This window comes from Ptychodera flava, chromosome 15, assembly GCF_041260155.1.
Source record: "Ptychodera flava strain L36383 chromosome 15, AS_Pfla_20210202, whole genome shotgun sequence".
NCBI lineage: Eukaryota > Metazoa > Hemichordata > Enteropneusta > Ptychoderidae > Ptychodera > Ptychodera flava.
In genome coordinates, this window is record NC_091942.1 from 3,916,699 (window position 1) to 3,935,309 (window position 18,611).

An 18,611-nucleotide genomic window follows, 5' to 3' on the forward strand; every position below is an offset into this window, starting at 1 on the left:
ATGCTTTGACAAACGACAAAACTGCAGGCAGTTCTTACAAGTTAAAAATATAACTACTTCTGTTATAAGATTTTTGACAAAAATTTCTTTATTTCAAAAATGCTGATGCACATTGTAGACCATGTATAACCCACACTATAGACTTCACCGTGTGTTCTTAATGCTTTACAAAAGTTCATCAGTATAAATAAATGTGCCAGGCAAAGTGACATATTTGACATTCATATCTTGATTAAGTACAGTTTTAAAACTGATATATTCACACAATAACAGTTACGCAACAGAAATACACCTGCATAGGTTGCATTTTGAAAGCCATCCTTGTAAAAACTTGTGTTTAAAGTTTGCACTTCACACTAGAAATATTTTTCTAACTGTGCGCTATTCCTTTAACAATTGCCATCACCTAATTTTTTCAAGAACATTCCTTCGGGACATTCCCAGATATAATTCATTAGTTTTTATATCAGCAAGTTGTAACAATGAGCATTTTGCCTTAACCTGTTCTCCCCCAATTCCATGTAAACAGGTCCACAATCACCATTGCTGACATTATGGGTTTGGGCTAAACAATGGTGGTGAAAGGGTTAAGGAGCAGATCTGAGCACAAATGTCAAATGGTCTATTTATGATGAGTGCCAACCATATCACCAGAGTATATGGATAAAATACTATAGCTATAAGTTCCACAGTGTTATTATTTTACCAATACTGGCAGACTAATTTTAAATTTTTTCTTTCAATCTTTCTCCAATACACAGCTATACCACTTGACATAGCAAATGAAAACTATGGTACTGTAATATAATACAAATGCATATCTTTTAAATATATCCATGCATATTTTCCACTATGTAATTTTAAATTTATGCATCCACTTCCTCAATCAAGCTTAAGTCATATTACATGGGTATTAATTGAATAAAGGTTAGTTCTGAAACTAATAATTCTCGCTACTTTAATTAAAATATTCAAGTAGTAAGAATATCATTGTCAGAAGAGCTTTATCACACACAATACATTGAACTCTCATTACTAATTTCTAAATGCATTTACTACAACAAGTAAATGCTTCCCTTCTTTTTTTTGAAAAGTTTATTCCCAAAGAATCATACCAGAAAATTACTTTTGGCCATTTCATTCCTATGGTAAAAGACTTGTCTACCCTATACAACTACATCGGTTTACAGCATGTCACGTTTAATAATCATTTTATAAATCTTAATTCACCATTATCCAGTTCCTTTCCTAAAATAATATGTCATTGTACTTCTTCATACTTTCTTTTTGATTCACAGGAAATATTCCGAAATAGAAAGTACGTTGGTGTTGTTATCACTGTACAGAAATCGAGGAAGTATCCTCTGAAGAGTGTAAAAATCTCCTCCCTCAGTGAACTCAAATCCAAAACTTTCAAACACAAAGTAGAGAAGCATGCAAAGTATAAAAACGATGGATAGTTAATTCACAATTGTACATGGGATCCATAATGAATGGTTATCTACTACATTTGTACCATGATCAATGAGATCATAGTTAAGTCCTGGTAAGTTACATACAGATAGCCATATTGCAAGTTCTCAAAGTAACATTTGTAAATGCCTTCTTTCAACCGCATGAACTTAGTTCTAATAAATAAATCAAGGTTACAATTCATTTTGTAATTACTGCATGAGAATAAAAACTTCAACAAGTATCATGACTTCTTGTCAGTGAAATCATCCAGTAAAGACAAACAATTCCAGACATAAAGTAAAAATTTGCATTGTTATTAAACCCTGTCAGATTTATAATAAATAGCAAAACACATTTTCAATATCTTTTCAAGGACAACGTCCTGTAAAGGAAATCTTTTATTTCACACATAAAAGTGCTTGTTTGCTGATATATGCAAGTATTGTTTTGTTGATGATTTTGATATGACATATAACCTCTACAGATCAAGAAATGATCATGAATTGGCCACGATGAGTCAGTTTCTGAGTTTGCGTGATTGGAATGACAGCGTAATCTGTAATGAGTTAAATAATTTTCACTGATTGTTTAAATCCTCCATTTTGATAGCAGTTTGTTTGTTGGGCAACAAAAGCAATCAACCATTTACACTGTCAACTCATCCACTAGACTGAAAGATCTGTCACTTGAGGACGCTCCCTACGCTCTCCTCCTAGAGAGGGAGAGTGTAGAGAGCGCCCTCGAGTGACAGATTTTCCAGTCTACTCATCCACTTTTTTCTAAAACATCCTACTTCATTTTCCTAGATGTGAAAAATTTTCAACAGGGCTATTACAAAGGTGTTATAACCATTTTGTGCTCTTTAAAGGAGAAAAAGTGATTGAGAATGGTGAGATAAAGTATTGCACTGTCCTGTGCTTATCACAGTGATGGGATAAAATTGTTGCATTGTTCTGTATTACCATTTTAATTGTAATGGAATTTTTACTGTGTACCATGGAACATGCTATTAAATACCAACACACTGGTTGCAGCGTTCTCCAAAGGAAAACCAGATGGATAGCTAATTTACATAACACTGCACAATTTGCATATTCTTTTGTTGGAAAAATTTATCCCTGTGTATTAGTTATTAACACATAAATAGATTGCCCCAGCCCTAAAATCTCCATGTGGAGAACCCTGGGTTGTGATCAAACACTTCTGTCTATATACACTGGCGCTGCTGATACTTGCTGTACACTGGATCAGAAGTTTGAAATACCAAGAAAATCTCTCAAGCAACATTACCCAGGTGCAAATTCTATCAAAAGAGTTAAAATCTGAAACAGACTGTTTGTCAAGCAGTTTTGTCAAAAGTGAACATACCACTGAATGGCTGTCATAAGAAATGTCTCTACACAGGTACCTGTATCACAAAGCATACAATATTGCTCAATATGAACTGACATGATATGTCATCAAGTTTAATATGTATGGTGTTAAAGGCAATCTGAGAGCAAAAATTACCAATAATTGACTTTTCAACATCTGAAATGTGTCTTTCTACCGAAACCAAACAGCTGGAGTCACAACAAACAGACAGAATATGAATATGATAAAACAATTTCAGTGCAACATCAATATCATTTGCCAAGGCATTCACTGTGCAACCTTTATAATCATACATTGTAAACTAGATTGCCAGTTAACCTATGCAGTGCAGTACAAAATGATGGATAACATTACAGTACAAAATGATGGATAACATTACAGTACAAAATGATGGATAACATTACAGTACAAAATGATAGATAACATTACAGTACAAAATGATGAATAACATTACAGTACAAAATGATGGATAACATTACAGTACTAAATGATGGATAACATTACAGTACAAAATGATGGATAACATTACAGTACAAAATGATAGATAACATTACAGTACAAAATGATGGATAACATTACAGTACAAAATGATGGATAACATTACAGTACAAAATGATGGATAACATTACAGTACAAAATGATAGATAACATTACAGTACAAAATGATGAATAACATTACAGTACTAAATGATGGATAACATTACAGTACTAAATGATGGATAACATTACAGTACAAAATGATGGATAACATTACAGTACAAAATGATGAATAACATTACAGTACTAAATGATGAATAACATTACAGTACAAAATGATGGATAACATTACAGTACAAAATGATGATAACATTACAGTACAAATGATGGATAACATTACAGTACAAAATGATGGATAACATTACAGTACAAAATGATGGATAACATTACAGTACAAAATGATAGATAACATTACAGTACAAAATGATGAATAACATTACAGTACTAAATGATGGATAACATTACAGTACTAAATGATGGATAACATTACAGTACAAAATGATGGATAACATTACAGTACAAAATGATGAATAACATTACAGTACTAAATGATGAATAACATTACAGTACAAAATGATGGATAACATTACAGTACAAAATGATGGATAACATTACCGTAACCAAAACAATTTACACCTGAAATTCGCACTTGATTCCTTTTTTCACTTCCGAACCTCTCAGCCGGGTCTTGAGATAAACAGTTGGATTGACTATGTATGCTCAGGACTAAAACTATATATGCTCTGCTCTTTGCTCATTCTTTGCTTTAAACTTCACTTAAATGCCAGATAATGTCTGGTTTAGATTTGAGTTTGTTGTGGAATGTTAGGTTTCAAGCTGGATGGGTTAATTGTACAGTTTCAGGCTCAGGGTTGAGATGGTTGGTCAGGTTCAGGATTGACTGAATTTTAATGTTGGGTTTGGAACTGAATGGGTTAATTGTGCTGGACCATGTCTGCAGGTTCAGGGTTAAATTGATTGAGCAGTACATGTGTATATATTTTATGGTTTAATAGTTTGTTGGATTAAGATTCAGGGTTGTGCTCATGGCTGTAATGTCCAGTCGAGTGCCATATATCAAGTTGAACAGATTGTACATGTGGAGTGTCAGGTTTGGCATCAAACAGGATGTGCATCAGTGCCAGGTAGGTTGTACCGGGACAATTTTAGTTATGTATAGGGTTAAATGGGTGGTAAGAGTGTCAGCTGTAAAATAGGTTGTATTATATTTAGCTTTAATACTTATATAGGGTAAAAATAGGTAACGTATTGTATTTACAGTTAAGGAATAAATGGCTTGGGCAATATGGTCAGTTTATGGTTAAATGGGTTGTAGAAGGTAAACTGTACAGGGTTAAATAGGTTAGTGTGCAAGGCCTGATTTTGCATAAAGTGGGTTGTAGAGAGTCAGTAAATTGAGTGGGTAGCATTTTGTAGAGTTTGAGCTTATAAATAGACTGGAGTATAGGTTACGCAAACTCTATATTGTCAGTTGTGATAACTTCTCAAAGATTCTGAACCATTTCAGACAAGTCAAGTTATGCTGAAGTTTGAGCTTTTTAGGTTATCAAAGCATTTAAGCCAGTCTAGTGTTGATTTTTGGATTGTTATCATTCTTATTATTTCTACTGGCTTATGAAAATGAAGTTTTCATCTGCTATGGAAATGATAATCTTCTGATAATGAATGATAGCAGAGCCCAGAATGAAAGTCTATGATAAAAGACATACTACTGCATTGAAATTATCCATTTACACCTGCATATATATATACCATACGGTATGCTATCATAATAAATTTTTGTAAAGTATACAGACACATCTTTGCCTTGACAAACATGGTAACTAAATTTTTGCGTACTGCACAGAGTCCGGAGTACGTGTATTAAAGATATGTTGTTACAGTCCAAATTGACAGCACAGTCAGTAACTAAAGAGATGAAACATCACAGCATAATTTAAAGGGCACATGAAATGGTCTTATATGAAAATGTTATGATCGCTCCCTGTGACCCCTGGGCGCATATGTCCATTTCCGCGGTCATTTATTGCACGCGTTTGCCAGTTGATAGACAAATACGGTGTGAAATTGGCACTTCTTAAAAGTTTTGACAAGTCAACGTTTTTTTGACTTTTGAAAATTGCCTGATCTTTAAGTGTGTTATACAAAGTATTTCAAACTTACCCTGATGGTGACAATATAAGACAGGGTTTACATATCGAGAACTTATTTCAAGAAGTGCCACTCAGATTTTTTTGTGGACCACTGTCCTTACTAAGAATAAGAATAGGGTCCACTCCCTACTGCTGCGCGGTCCGCAACCGCCAGCCTTGTCTTACCTGGTGGTAGGCCGGGGGGCAAAAACTGTCAAGATCTGAACTTTCACTCAAAAATCTCCGATTTTTTCCAGCCACATGAATTTTTTTTGCCATTGTGAATACCTGCTATACAGTTATTCAAATGTGTTTGTACACAGGGAGGGGAAGACCATTTCATTGGCCCAATACTATTAAAAATTTCTGAAAAGTATATCATTATGCTCGTTGGTGTTTTGCAAAATTGCAACACCACCTGGTTGATTCATATTTGGTCATCATCTTCACCTGCAGGTCAGAGTCAGTCCTCTCATACAAATTGGACTCTCCAAGTCGAGACCAAAATTAATCTGGCATGAAAACATTTTCTTCTGCATACAATATCTGGAACTCAGAAAGTGAGATCCATGTTCACTTACTTTATGCTGTGTCGGTATAATAGCAAAAATTACCTAAACAAGTATATTTTGCCGACACAGCGACAAATCAAGAGTATTTTAATACTTTTACAGAGTATTGTGATTATGATTGACATGTGCCTTGATTTTCTCATAACTAAAACAACTAAATGTTCACAAAATTGTGAAATATCAGATATCGATCACGACAACACCTAAGACATTTGCATTGCCATCATCAATCATTTCTACTGACAGACAGACTTAAACTTTCGTCACGTCACAGCTTTCACAGAACATTCATGCATAGGCATAATAATATTGTTTTGTCACATGCTGATTATGACTCAGGTTTCAGAAATGAATGAAGACAACCAAATGTCTAGCATTGGTCTGAGAAAAAGACAGCTGTGGTCTCAGGCACAGATTCAGCTAAGTTCACACATGACAATGGAACTCTTTTGTAAATATGGTCAGGATCTTCTCAGTAAATGTTACATATTGGGGTCCTTTACCATTGTAGAGGATGTGTTGTTACGAAGTCCCTTAAGGTACTGCATAAAACCTGTCAGTGAAAATCAGAAAACGAACGTTAGCTTATCAACATTTGCACTATTTAAGTTTCTTGATGTATATTCTCTGTAAATTGAAACTGTGGTCAAGTTTCGCATTGAGTTAGCAAGTTTGCAGGCTAAGGAATCATGGAATTTGTTCAGGCTATGTATGTTGGAAAAAAAGGAAAAACTTTGAAATGAAAATCTGAACTGACCACATTAACTTGGAAGACATCGCTTACCAATTATATACGGTATGAGAATTTCATCCACACTAAAAGCATTTGCATGTAGAGGGCAACATTATCTAGAGAAAGAGATTTCTCTTCTGTGACTGTACCCTTCATAAAATGAGTGTAGCCCAACAAAAATCTTAAAATTGCATGCATTATGTTCATTTAATTTTTGTTGACAGATTATATTAATTTGACAGTCCTGATATAGTTCACTTTACACCTGTCACAAACTTCTTGGTGATCTATTGGTTTCATGAAAAAATTGTTCTGGTTTAAAATCAACAAGTTTTAGCCTTTTACATCACAGCTTATTTTATTTAAAATAACAGAGGTCTAGGTTAGACAATGTTTACTGTTTCTGATTATAAATTGTGGATCTTCTTTCAGCCAAAATATAGTGATGTGCTTGAAAGTGTCATCAAACCAGACTTGAATTTCACAAACAATGAACTAAGATTTGGATAAGTCTAACTGCTTACCTGTACCACCTGTGCCTTGCTGAGATTGGTTGACATAATTTTCATTGTTGTTCTGTGCATTTTTGTGTGCTTGGATTGTTATGTACCTGTAACAAAATAGGTGTGCAAGATTGTCAACTCTTCTTGAACATCAAAAAGAGGGTCAAAGTTATTGAATGAGTGGACAAGCTCAAGTTCTCTGTCAGGGTACCATTCTATCATCATACAGCGTGACATTTCATGAGGACTGATAACAAGACTCTTTAAGGCGATACCAAAGGATTCAAATTGCTAAGCAACGGTTGCTAAGGGTAATATCCAAAATCAATCAAAATGCAAAGTTTTCATGGTTTGCATAATAAAGATTTACAGAACCATACGATTCCAAAAGACGCAGGTTTGTCGCGCGATTGGTCAGTGACGTCACACATATACAAATTTTCACAGCTCTACTTTAAAACATTTCAGCTCCTGCAAATTTGCACCAAATTTTCCACACAAGATACCTGTTTAGAGCCCCTAACATGGATTAGGTTAGCTGTTTAAGTACAAACGATTTTTGAACAGGAAAATATCTACTGTGTCATTTGGTGAAATTTTGAAGGGTTTAACGGCGATATCTCATTAACGGCCCAGAAGTTATAGAAATGCATGCTTATGTATTTTCTCATGTCAGACTTCAATAATCCTACCATAAGTCAGCTAGATTAGTTTACAATTGAGAGAGTTGAAAGATTTTGAGTATTTTCAAAATACCAGGAGTTGAAAATCCATTGAAAACAACGGAACGGCAAGATTTTGCACGTGCAAAAGTGTGCATTTGGAACGTTGCCAGCGATGGCAACCAAGCACGCTCTGAATTCTTTAGTATCGCCTTAAAGGTTGTTTGTTTGTTTGCAGTCCAGTTTAAGATCCATACATTGATGTGCCTTGTCCATTACTGTTATTATCCATATACCGATGTGCCCTAATCATTCTGGTTATAGTTTATCCATGGACGATTGAAAGACGCATTTGACAAAATAAAATGTGTTGTGCAAGGGAGAGGGTCTTACCTAAATTTTGATTACAGCCTGCAAATATACACGTATTGTGCTATGGTTATACAGTGTATGCGTGATAATCAAGTGTATTTCTTTGGTTTTGTTTTCAACTGTTTGTGTTCACACCTGAAGGCAGTTTAAATGACTTGTTTCAGCACTGCATGGTGCAAGGCAAAAGTTAAAATCATAATTTTGTTGTCTGATGTTTGCACTTCCAAATTTTCATTTCTGAAAGGGTATTTGAGGTCAAAGGCAGTAAGGTCCGTTAGCCATGGGCAAGTTTAATTTTCCACAGTTCCTAACAGAAAACCCTTCCAATGCCGTCAAATAGTTTGCATCAACCACAGTCCCTCTATCCACCGGTCTGGAAACGTGGTGGTTTCTTTGTGACACTCCGTGATATGAACCAACACACGATTCACACCTTAAACAAAGGACACTGACAATGTTCAACTGGCCGCTATATCGATGTCGCTACCCCACGATCCTATGACAGCCGCAATGTGATCGTTCAAAAACATGACGTTTGTGGGTTGTTATTTTCAGAATATCACAAAACATTACAACTTGTTCACTTTAGAAACACTAAACAATTTATTTTTTCATTAAATGGGTAACGTTGCCCCTCTAGATAAAGCTTGAAAGGGACCACACATTATGGTTGCATTATGATCACGATCGAAAAACAAAATGGCATGGCCATGCACTGTTCGCAAGTGTCATGGACTATTGCCCGAAATCAAGAAGACAGGCAAAATCGGCTGAATATTAACATCGACAGCTGAGTAGTTCATTACCAAACTTGTTATTGTGTTGACATGATAGCCTTTTGTAAAAGGTATTTACTGTGCCTGAGCGCGAGCGTACGTATCGAGACGGATAGAGGGACTGTGGCCATATTGACGCTACATGGGAAAATGCTAAAATCATCAAAAATCTACGTGCATTTCTGCAGTTGTCGTTCCTATTCTGCTCAGTTAACAGACATAATTTCACAGAATATTACACAGAAAACATATTTAGATCATATTTGGAGGCACTGACTACTAGCATTGCAAGAGAAATGGACGACAAATTTTCCGGTGTGTTTCCAGCCGTGCCTGAGCGAGCGTACGTATCGAGAGTTCGCCGGGAAAATGTGCGACCACACAACTAAAATCTACGTGCATTTCTGCAGTTGTCTTTCCTATTCTGTTCAGTTAACAGGCATGATTTCACAGAATATTACACAGAAAAACATATTTAGATCATATTTGGAGCACTGACTACTAGCATTGCAAGAGAAATGGACGACAAATTTTCCGGTGTGTTTCCAGCCGTGCCTGAGCGAGCGTACGTATCGAGAGTTCGCCATATTGACGCTGCATGGGAAAATGTGCGACCACACAACTAAAATCTACATGCATTTCTGCAGTTGTCTTTCCTATTCTGTTCAGTTAACAGACATGATTTCACAGAATATTACACAGAAAACATATTAGATCATATTTGGAGACACTGACTACTAGCATTGCAAGAGAAGGGGACCACAAATTTTCCGGTGTGATTCCAGCCGTTGCTTGTGCTACGTACGTCAACACACTCGCAGCGGTCAACCCCAGAAATTATCGCACACTATCATCATTTACGATGGGAGATAAGGATCACGAAAAACACACACCGGTTTCAGGATATGATAATTTCTGTCTTCGTGTCGTAGATAGACGCAGAGAACACTTAATAGAGCCAAAAACAGCGAAAATTCGAGAAAAGCGTACACACAATCGGGGACTGTGGCATGCAGGACAAACCCAAGCTACGCATTATCACGTGACTGGCCCTCGTATCGCGGTTCGGCTGTGCGGTCTAGGTGATTGACACCTTTTACAATAGGCGTTTCCAGACCGGTGGATAGAGGGACTGTGCATCAACCAATCTTCACTCGTGTCACCGCTTATCAAGTCTGTGATTGTCATCGCCATGAAATCACCATCTGTACTGAATTTGCATTGTTGCATGGGAACTTACTTGCATGCCAGCTGTAGGTGATAACTCCTGAAATCAGCCAATGATTTCACACACTGATTGTATGCATCTGATACCGCTTCGTCTTCTATAGATTCAACTGATATGAGACAAACAAAAAGAGATAAATTACCAGAGATTTCAAAACTGAACTCTCTATATATTGCCGTAAAATGCCAAAATATGTCCTCATCAAAAGTACTTAGCTGCATGCAACAACATGACTTTGAGACAATACAAAGAAAATCTTTTGCAACTTCAACATTCGCAACATATGTTTCTACTGTATGTGGATTTCATGGAATTGACTTTCTAAAAAATGCATTTATGCTGGAACCCTAGAGGGCAACAGTAGTACATCACTAGAACACTTTGGGGCAACAGTAACTCATAGAGACGACATCATCAATTCTTAGAATTAGTGAACTGAAAGTCTCTCAGAGTTTAGAATATTGTGGGAATTGTTACCAGTTCGTAGTTTCACAGGATGGGAGTCAAAGACAACTCCTGATCCACCAAAAATATTTCACGCCAGTCAATATTTTAGGAAACTATCAGCAATTTTTGTGAAAATTGTACATTCTTTATCTATATTTTAAGAGTTTCAATGATTGAGCTGATTAACTTTTCCAGAATGGAAAGCTCTCAAATGTCAGGATTGTCATGAACCTTCTATAAGCATTGACACTCTTTGGCCACAATAATTATGGTCATTCCTATTTTCCATCCCTGGAAATGAAATCAGGAAATGATAGGTTTTCCGTTTTTTGTACATATCAGTTCAAAGGAATGTGAGACAGAAATTGATGTGTTCAAATGTCCAAGGCATACTTTGAAGTAGATTGATCTCTATCTTACCAAAAGATTTGATCGAAGGTCCTCTTGATATTGCCTTGATGAAAGCCCTGTGATCAGGTGGGATGTATTCTTTAAACTTTGCAATGATCGCCTCTGTGTCAAAAGTGAACATAAGACAAATGTCACTCCAGAGTTCAAAGGTCATTGAATACTTATGCCAAAAACACCACTGTACTTGAAATGGTCGAATCAGTTTAAATAAGCCTTGATTGTTTAAAGTTTCATGCCCACTGACAATATGTCAGTTGCAGTGGATTCAAGAAGACATGAACAGTTCCACAAAATATGATAAAAAAATAAACAAAAGCAACTGACAAAAGCAACACTGGTGACGCTCTAAGCTCAAGTATGATGAAATGTGATGGGATTCAATTAGTGGCTCTTCATCCTATGTAATGCAACTGAAATGCTACTGTCTTTTAGATGCATACAGATTATGTGAACAACACCTATATTTCACTTTGATAATTAGCATATTGTTAGAAAGATTTAGCTTTAGAATGCTAACATCACAGTGATCCAGTACGGAAGGGTTAAATTTACCTCTGCGTGGATCATGTTTGACTCCCAGCGCTTCATCAAAACTGTAAAGTGTTGCACCTTGAGCTGCACTGCCACCAGTGTACTGCAAGACCAATGTGAAAAAATCATGATTTGGAAATCATTGTCACGTGACATCACTACTTCTAACGTAAAACATCACGTCTGAAATTTCAAATCTGCTATAAAATGAAACACTAACAGACAAGTACTTGCATGTAACTTGTGTTTCATGCTAGAAAGCAATGATGTAGGATTTCATCATCTGGATCAATCAAGTACATCACACTGTACGTCTAAATGTCTGTTGTATCTTATACTAGAATGCACCTCTGGAACAGAAATTCAGACTCTCACACTTTTACAATACTTTTCTGGTCAAGTGTTTGTGGAGGCTCATTTTGAAGCTCTTTGAGTACGTTAAGTTTTTTTATGCTTAGTTTTGTGAAAATAAAAGCTTGCATTTTGTCCCATGGAGTTAAAGCAGGGATATGGCAGCCATTTTGAATTTTCAGTGATGGTATGTAAGGTTATTTTTTTTTACCCCTGATTTGTATTCTTGCTTTGCTAAAACCATGGGCACATGCGACCTTAACCTGTTCACCCCCAGTTCCCTGTAAACAGGTCCACAATCACCATTGCCAGCCATGGGTTTGGGCTAAACCATGGCGGTGAAATAAGGGTTAAAGAAGAGATAGTGGACACAAAAGCAACTTGACTCACCAATACTGGCTCTTCACTGACTCCATCATAAATAAGTCCATTGTATCCAAGCCTTTTAAAGGATTCATGGTCCCACCTCATTTTGAAATCCAAAGAGAGACAAAATTAATTTCAAATTTTCTCACCCGGCTGAAACTGATGTAAAATCTAGAAATGCCATTCGTTCTGTATAGCATAATTGCATTTACAATCTTGATACTTAAACTTCTTGTGACAAATAGTGACATTGGAAAAAGATATTGTCTTGATCATAATTCACCTATATGTAAAAGAAAGCTGGTAACAACCTTTCTTATAGTATAAACTGTAAGTTGTAAACTCATATTTATTTGAAATACCAAAGTCAAGACTATACAAAGTTACAAAGTGATTGGTCATTTCTTGATTTGCTTCACTTATGTGAAATAACTATCATGGGAAGTTTACTGATCAGCACTGAGGCAGTGGCTTTCCACATTTCTTAACACAAACTTTCAAAAAAGTGTTCTGTGGCTTTGTTGGGCATGACTAAGTGCTGATGATGGATTCTCCCTTGTGCTAGATTATTTATCAGTTTATCTGTGCAGTGAAAGTTGATGAGAGGTCGGCTAGACATAAATTTTACAAAGACTCTGAAGACTATATATCTCCTGGATATTTAATAGACACCTGTAGATTATATATCTCCTAGATATTTAATAGACACTTGTAGATTATATATCTCCTGGATATTTAATACACACTTGTAGATTATATATCTCCTGGATATTTAATAGACACCTGTAGATTATATATCTCCTGGATATTTAATAGATACCTGTAGATTATATATCTCCTGGATATTTAATAGACACCTGTAAATTATGTATCTCCTGGATATTTAACAGACACCTATAGATTATATATCTCCTGGATATTTAATAGACACTTGTAGATTATATATCTCCTGGATATTTAATAGACACTTGTAGATTATATATCTCCTGGATATTTAATAGACACTTGTAGATTATATATCTCCTGGATATTTAATAAACACTTGTAGATTATATATCTCCTGGATATTTAATAAACACTTGTGGATTATTATTGCAGAAATACTTTACCCTGGCGGAAATACTTTCAATCACTTGCTTTGATAGAAAATTTCATTTACTGTAATCCATTCAAATGCTTTCAATAACTCACCCTGACTATGATACTGTGGCAAAATTCCTTTCCTCGACCAACCCTGGCAAAAAACTTAAAATTTTTAACTTGCACATACCAAAATATTTTTCTACTTACCCAGACAAAAATATTCGCAAAACGTTAAAGAAAACATCAGGGTCATTTTTTTCTGAAAATGAAAATAAAAAACAAGGGCTGAGTTTCCACACAAGGATCAACAGATCATGTCTTAACAGACTGTCCTAAGGAGTTTGTTTTTTTCCGGAAGACTAAGCAATCACAAATTTACCCTTGGCTATCCATGATTAGATGAGGGAAATATAAGATCAATGTAATTAATACAAAGATGACAATCAAATGATATGAACATACATGTATACTTGTCAGTCAGAACGGCATCAAACAAACAACTGAATTATTAAGTATCTTACCATGCATCCTTGTCAACGTTGATTTCATCTTTGCAAGAGTTTGCGTCATGACTTTCAGTGCATCGACCAGGTCACCATGATTCTTGTCTTTCACAGCCTGAAACCATGGTGATTACCACATGTGATGTGCCAGTAAAAGCAAAGGGCAACAAAATAACTTGAGATGAAGATACACATGACAGATTCGTAATTTTAGCTTCAATGATCAAATACTGGTTAGCTCTACTTAGAACAAGTCATTGACAATGACATAGTCCCCACTTGTAATAGGAGTATTAGTCTTGATGGGGCAGGGAAATGTGGTCATTAAGAAGTATCACTGTAGTGTATATGTTCAGATCTATGGACACATATGTCTATGTCATTGTTCCCAATTTGAAACAAGAGGCATGTCTAAGTTATGGTTCTAAATTGGGAAAAAAGATCAGACCTATAGCTGTATTGGCCAGCCAAGAAATACATAGTGGCATAATAAATGAGTTACAAGATGTGACATCTTAAGGTCTATTATCCTATCAAAATTGAAGCGTAAAGAACTTGTGGTTACTGAGTTATGCATATATATGCACAATCAAGTCAAAGGTCATAAAGGTCACGTGACATTTTGAAAAAAAAATTGTATTGCTAATTAATCCATATATGCCAAAATTCAGACCTAAAGCTCTATTGGCTTGCCCACAATTATATATGTGCATAATTAATGAGATAAAGCATGTGTTGTCATAAGGTCTCCCATCCTACTAAATATAAAGGACATAGCACTTGTGGTTACTTATTTATTGACATAATCGTGTATTCTAGGTAAAAGGTCATTGAGGTCACATGACATTTTGTCAAATAATTTCTCTCATATAGTCTATCCCTATATACCAAAAATCATACATCTAGCTCTATTGGCTTGTTCAAAATTAGATATGCACATAATTAATGAGGTACAATATGTGGCGTCATAAGGTGTCCCATCATACCAAATATGAAGGGTGTACCACTTGTGGTTCCTGCGTTATGGACAAATATGTATATTTGAGGTCAAAGGTCACCGAAGTCACGTGACATTTTGTCAAAAAAATTGTCTTGATAAGTTATCCCTATATACCAAAAATCAGACCTCTAGCGCTATTGGCTCGCTCAAAATTAGATATGCACATAATTAATGAGGTACAATATGTGGCGTCATAAGGTGTCCCATCATACCAAATATGAAGGGTGTAGCACTTGTGGTTACTGAGTTATGCACAAATATGTATATTTGAGGTCAAAGGTCAACGACGTCACGTGACATTTTGTCAAAAAAATTGTATTGCTAAGTTATCCCTATATACCAAAAATCAGACCTCTAGCTCTATTGGCTCGCTCAAAATTAGATATGCACATAATTAATGAGGTACAATATGTGGCGTAATAAGCTGTCCCATCATACCATATATGAAGGGTGTTGCACTTGTGGTTACTGAGTTATGCACAAATATGTATATTTGAGGTCAAAGGTCACCAAGGTCACGTGACATTTTGTCAAAGTGTCTGAGATATCTGCGTGAATGGATTGACTCATGGACGGACATGACCCAATCTATAAGCCCCCTGGACTGTATCTGTGGGGACTAAAAACTGTGTAACTGCATCAGTCCGTGGGCTAGAGGGGGTCTACGTGCACCCCCCCCCACAGGATAACAAACCTGTATTTTTCAGAAACCCTTGGGATCCTAGAATACGAAATGGAATTTTAACAGAAAAATATAGGGACGCAATAGCTGTTATGGTCATGTTTTGAAGGGTACCGCAAAATCACGATTTTCCAAGCCAAATGCATTTTCGTAAAATCTGTCTTCTTGTAAGTCATGTGCTGAGCTCATTTTTAACATAACCTCACTTGTTTGGTATCATTAGAAAGGGAATTTATTCCTCTTTAAGATGACATATTGCACTATGCAATATCTTCCACAGTTTTTGTCAAATATAACCAAAACTTACCCCTTACCCCAAATTTAACATTACAAATTACAGAAAATCTCAAATTCTACCAATTTTTTAGCTAGGCATAATAAAAAATGCAATGATTTGTCTGAAATCTGTTTTATTTGATACAGGGACATGTCAGAAATATGAAATAGACTTTTAACAGAAAAAATATTGAGATCTACAGCTGTAACAGTCATATTTTGAAGGGTACCGACAAAATCATAGTGTTGCAGATTTGCATGCATTTTTGTTAAACTGTCTTCCTATAAGTTATCTGCTGAGCTTGCTTTTGAATATAACCTGGCTTGTTAGGTATCATTAGAAAGATAATTTACTAATCTTTAGAATGACATATTGTAACATGCAATATCTTCTATAGTTTTCATGATATATAACCAAAACTTACCCCATACCCCAAAGTTTACATTGAAAATTTCAGTCATAGCTAAAACCAAATTCTACCATTTTTTTAGCTTGACACAAAAAATCTGGCCGTTTTTGCTATTAAATCTATTTTATTTGATACAGGGACATGTCAGAAATATGAAATAGACTTTTAACAGAAAAAATATTGGGAATCTACAGCTGTAACAGTCATATTTTGAAGGAAACCGCAAAATCATAGTGTAGCAGATTTGCATGCATTTTTGTTAAACCTGTCTTCTTATAAGTTCTCTGCTGAGCTTGTTTTTGAATATAACCTGGCTTGTTAGGTATTATTAGAAAGATAATTTACTAATCTTTAGAATGACATATTGTAACATGCAATATCTTCTATAGTTGTCATGATATATAACCAAAACTTACCCATACCCCAAAGTTTACATTGAAAATTTCAGTCATAGCTAAAACCAAATTCTACCATTTTTTTAGCTTGACACAAAAAATCTGGCCATTTTTGCTATTAAATCTATTCTATTTGTTACAGGGACATGTCAGAAATATGAAATAGACTTTTAACAGAAAAAATATGAGAATCTACATCTGTAACAGTCATATTTGAAGGGTACCACAAAATCATAGTGTAGCAAATTTGCATGCATTTTTGTTAAACCTGTCTTCCTATAAGTTATCTGCTGAGCTTGTTTTTGAATATAACCTGGCTTGTTAGGTATCATTAGAAAGATAATTTACTAATCTTTAGAATGACATATTGTAACATGCAATATCTTCTACAGTTGTCATGATATATAACCAAAACTTACCCCATACCCCAAAGTTTACATTGAAAATTTCAGTCATAGCTAAAACCAAATTCTACCATTTTTTTAGCTTGACACAAAAAATCTGGCCATTTTTGCTATTAAATCTATTTTATTTGTTACAGGGACATGTCAGAAATATGAAATAGACTTTTAACAGAAAAAATATTGAGAATCTACATCTGTAACAGTCATATTTTGAAGGGTACCACAAAATCATAGTGTAGCAAATTTGCATGCATTTTTGTTAAACCTGTCTTCCTATAAGTTATCTGCTGAGCTTGTTTTTGAATATAACCTGGCTTGTTAGGTATCATTAGAAAGATAATTTACTAATCTTTAGAATGACATATTGTAACATGCAATATCTTCTACAGTTGTCATGATATATAACCAAAACTTACCCCATACCCCAAAGTTTACATTGAAAATTTCAGTCATAGCTAAAACCAAATTCTACCATTTTTTAACCTAGACATATAAAATCTGGCCGTTTTTTGCTATTAATCTATTTTATTTGGCACAGGAACATGTAAGAAATATGAAATAGACTTTAAACAGAAAGAATATTGGGATTCTATGGCTTTAACAGGCATATTCTGTGGAGTACTGCAAAATCACAGCAGTGCAGACTCATATGTGTTTTGTTAACTTTGTCCCATTGTAGGTCATCTGCTGCGCTTATTTTATCACATAACCATGTTTATTTGGTACCATTGAAAAGCTAATTTACTACGTTTTAAAATGACATATTGTTATATTCCATTTCTTATATAGTTTTCATGGCATATGACGAAAACTTACCCCATACCACAAAGTTTATATCGAAAATTACTTTCGTAGCTATCGTCAAATTCTACCAATTTTCTAGCTAGACATAACAAATAAGGCAATGCTTTATATGAAATCTTTTTATTTGGTATGGGGGATGTCAGAAATATGAAATAGACTTTTAACAGAAAATATATTGGGACTCTACAACTGTAACAGTCATATTTTGAAGGGTCTCGCAAAATCACAGTATTGCCAACTCGCTTGCTTTTTTGTTAAATCTGTCTTCTTAAAGTCATCTGCTGAGCTTGATTGTTGACATAACCTGGCTTGTTAGGCATCAATAGAAAGGTAATTTACTAGTTTTTAAAATGACATATTGTAATATGCAATGTCTTGTTTAGGTTTCATGAAATAGGACCAAAGCTTACCCCATACCCCAAGGTTTACACAGCAAATTACTGCAAATCTGAAACTCTACCATTTTTTACAATTTATTAACTTTATATACCAAAGGCAATGCTTGTATGCAATGTATGAAATATGTGTTTTTTGTTAATAAAGTATGTTAAAAATATGAAATTAACTTTTAACAGGAACATAA

The 18,611-nt window shown here is 35.1% G+C and overlaps 1 protein-coding gene across 1 annotated transcript in view; it reads right to left on the reverse strand.

Moving 5' to 3' along the window:
• Window positions 1-2,900: 2,900 nt before the first annotated feature.
• The window catches only part of LOC139150924 (indoleamine 2,3-dioxygenase 2-like), a 42,078-nt gene continuing 26,367 nt past the window's right edge, over window positions 2,901-18,611 (reverse strand). Inside the window, exons 6-13 of the mRNA XM_070723407.1 lie at window positions 14,076-14,172; window positions 13,762-13,813; window positions 12,496-12,571; window positions 11,776-11,857; window positions 11,233-11,325; window positions 10,378-10,474; window positions 7,349-7,434; window positions 2,901-6,644 (exon numbers count right to left, since the gene is read on the reverse strand). Of these exons, the coding sequence (XP_070579508.1) occupies window positions 6,574-6,644; window positions 7,349-7,434; window positions 10,378-10,474; window positions 11,233-11,325; window positions 11,776-11,857; window positions 12,496-12,571; window positions 13,762-13,813; window positions 14,076-14,172 (654 nt within the window). The 3' untranslated portion in view covers window positions 2,901-6,573. The remainder of the gene's footprint in view (window positions 6,645-7,348; window positions 7,435-10,377; window positions 10,475-11,232; window positions 11,326-11,775; window positions 11,858-12,495; window positions 12,572-13,761; window positions 13,814-14,075; window positions 14,173-18,611) is intronic.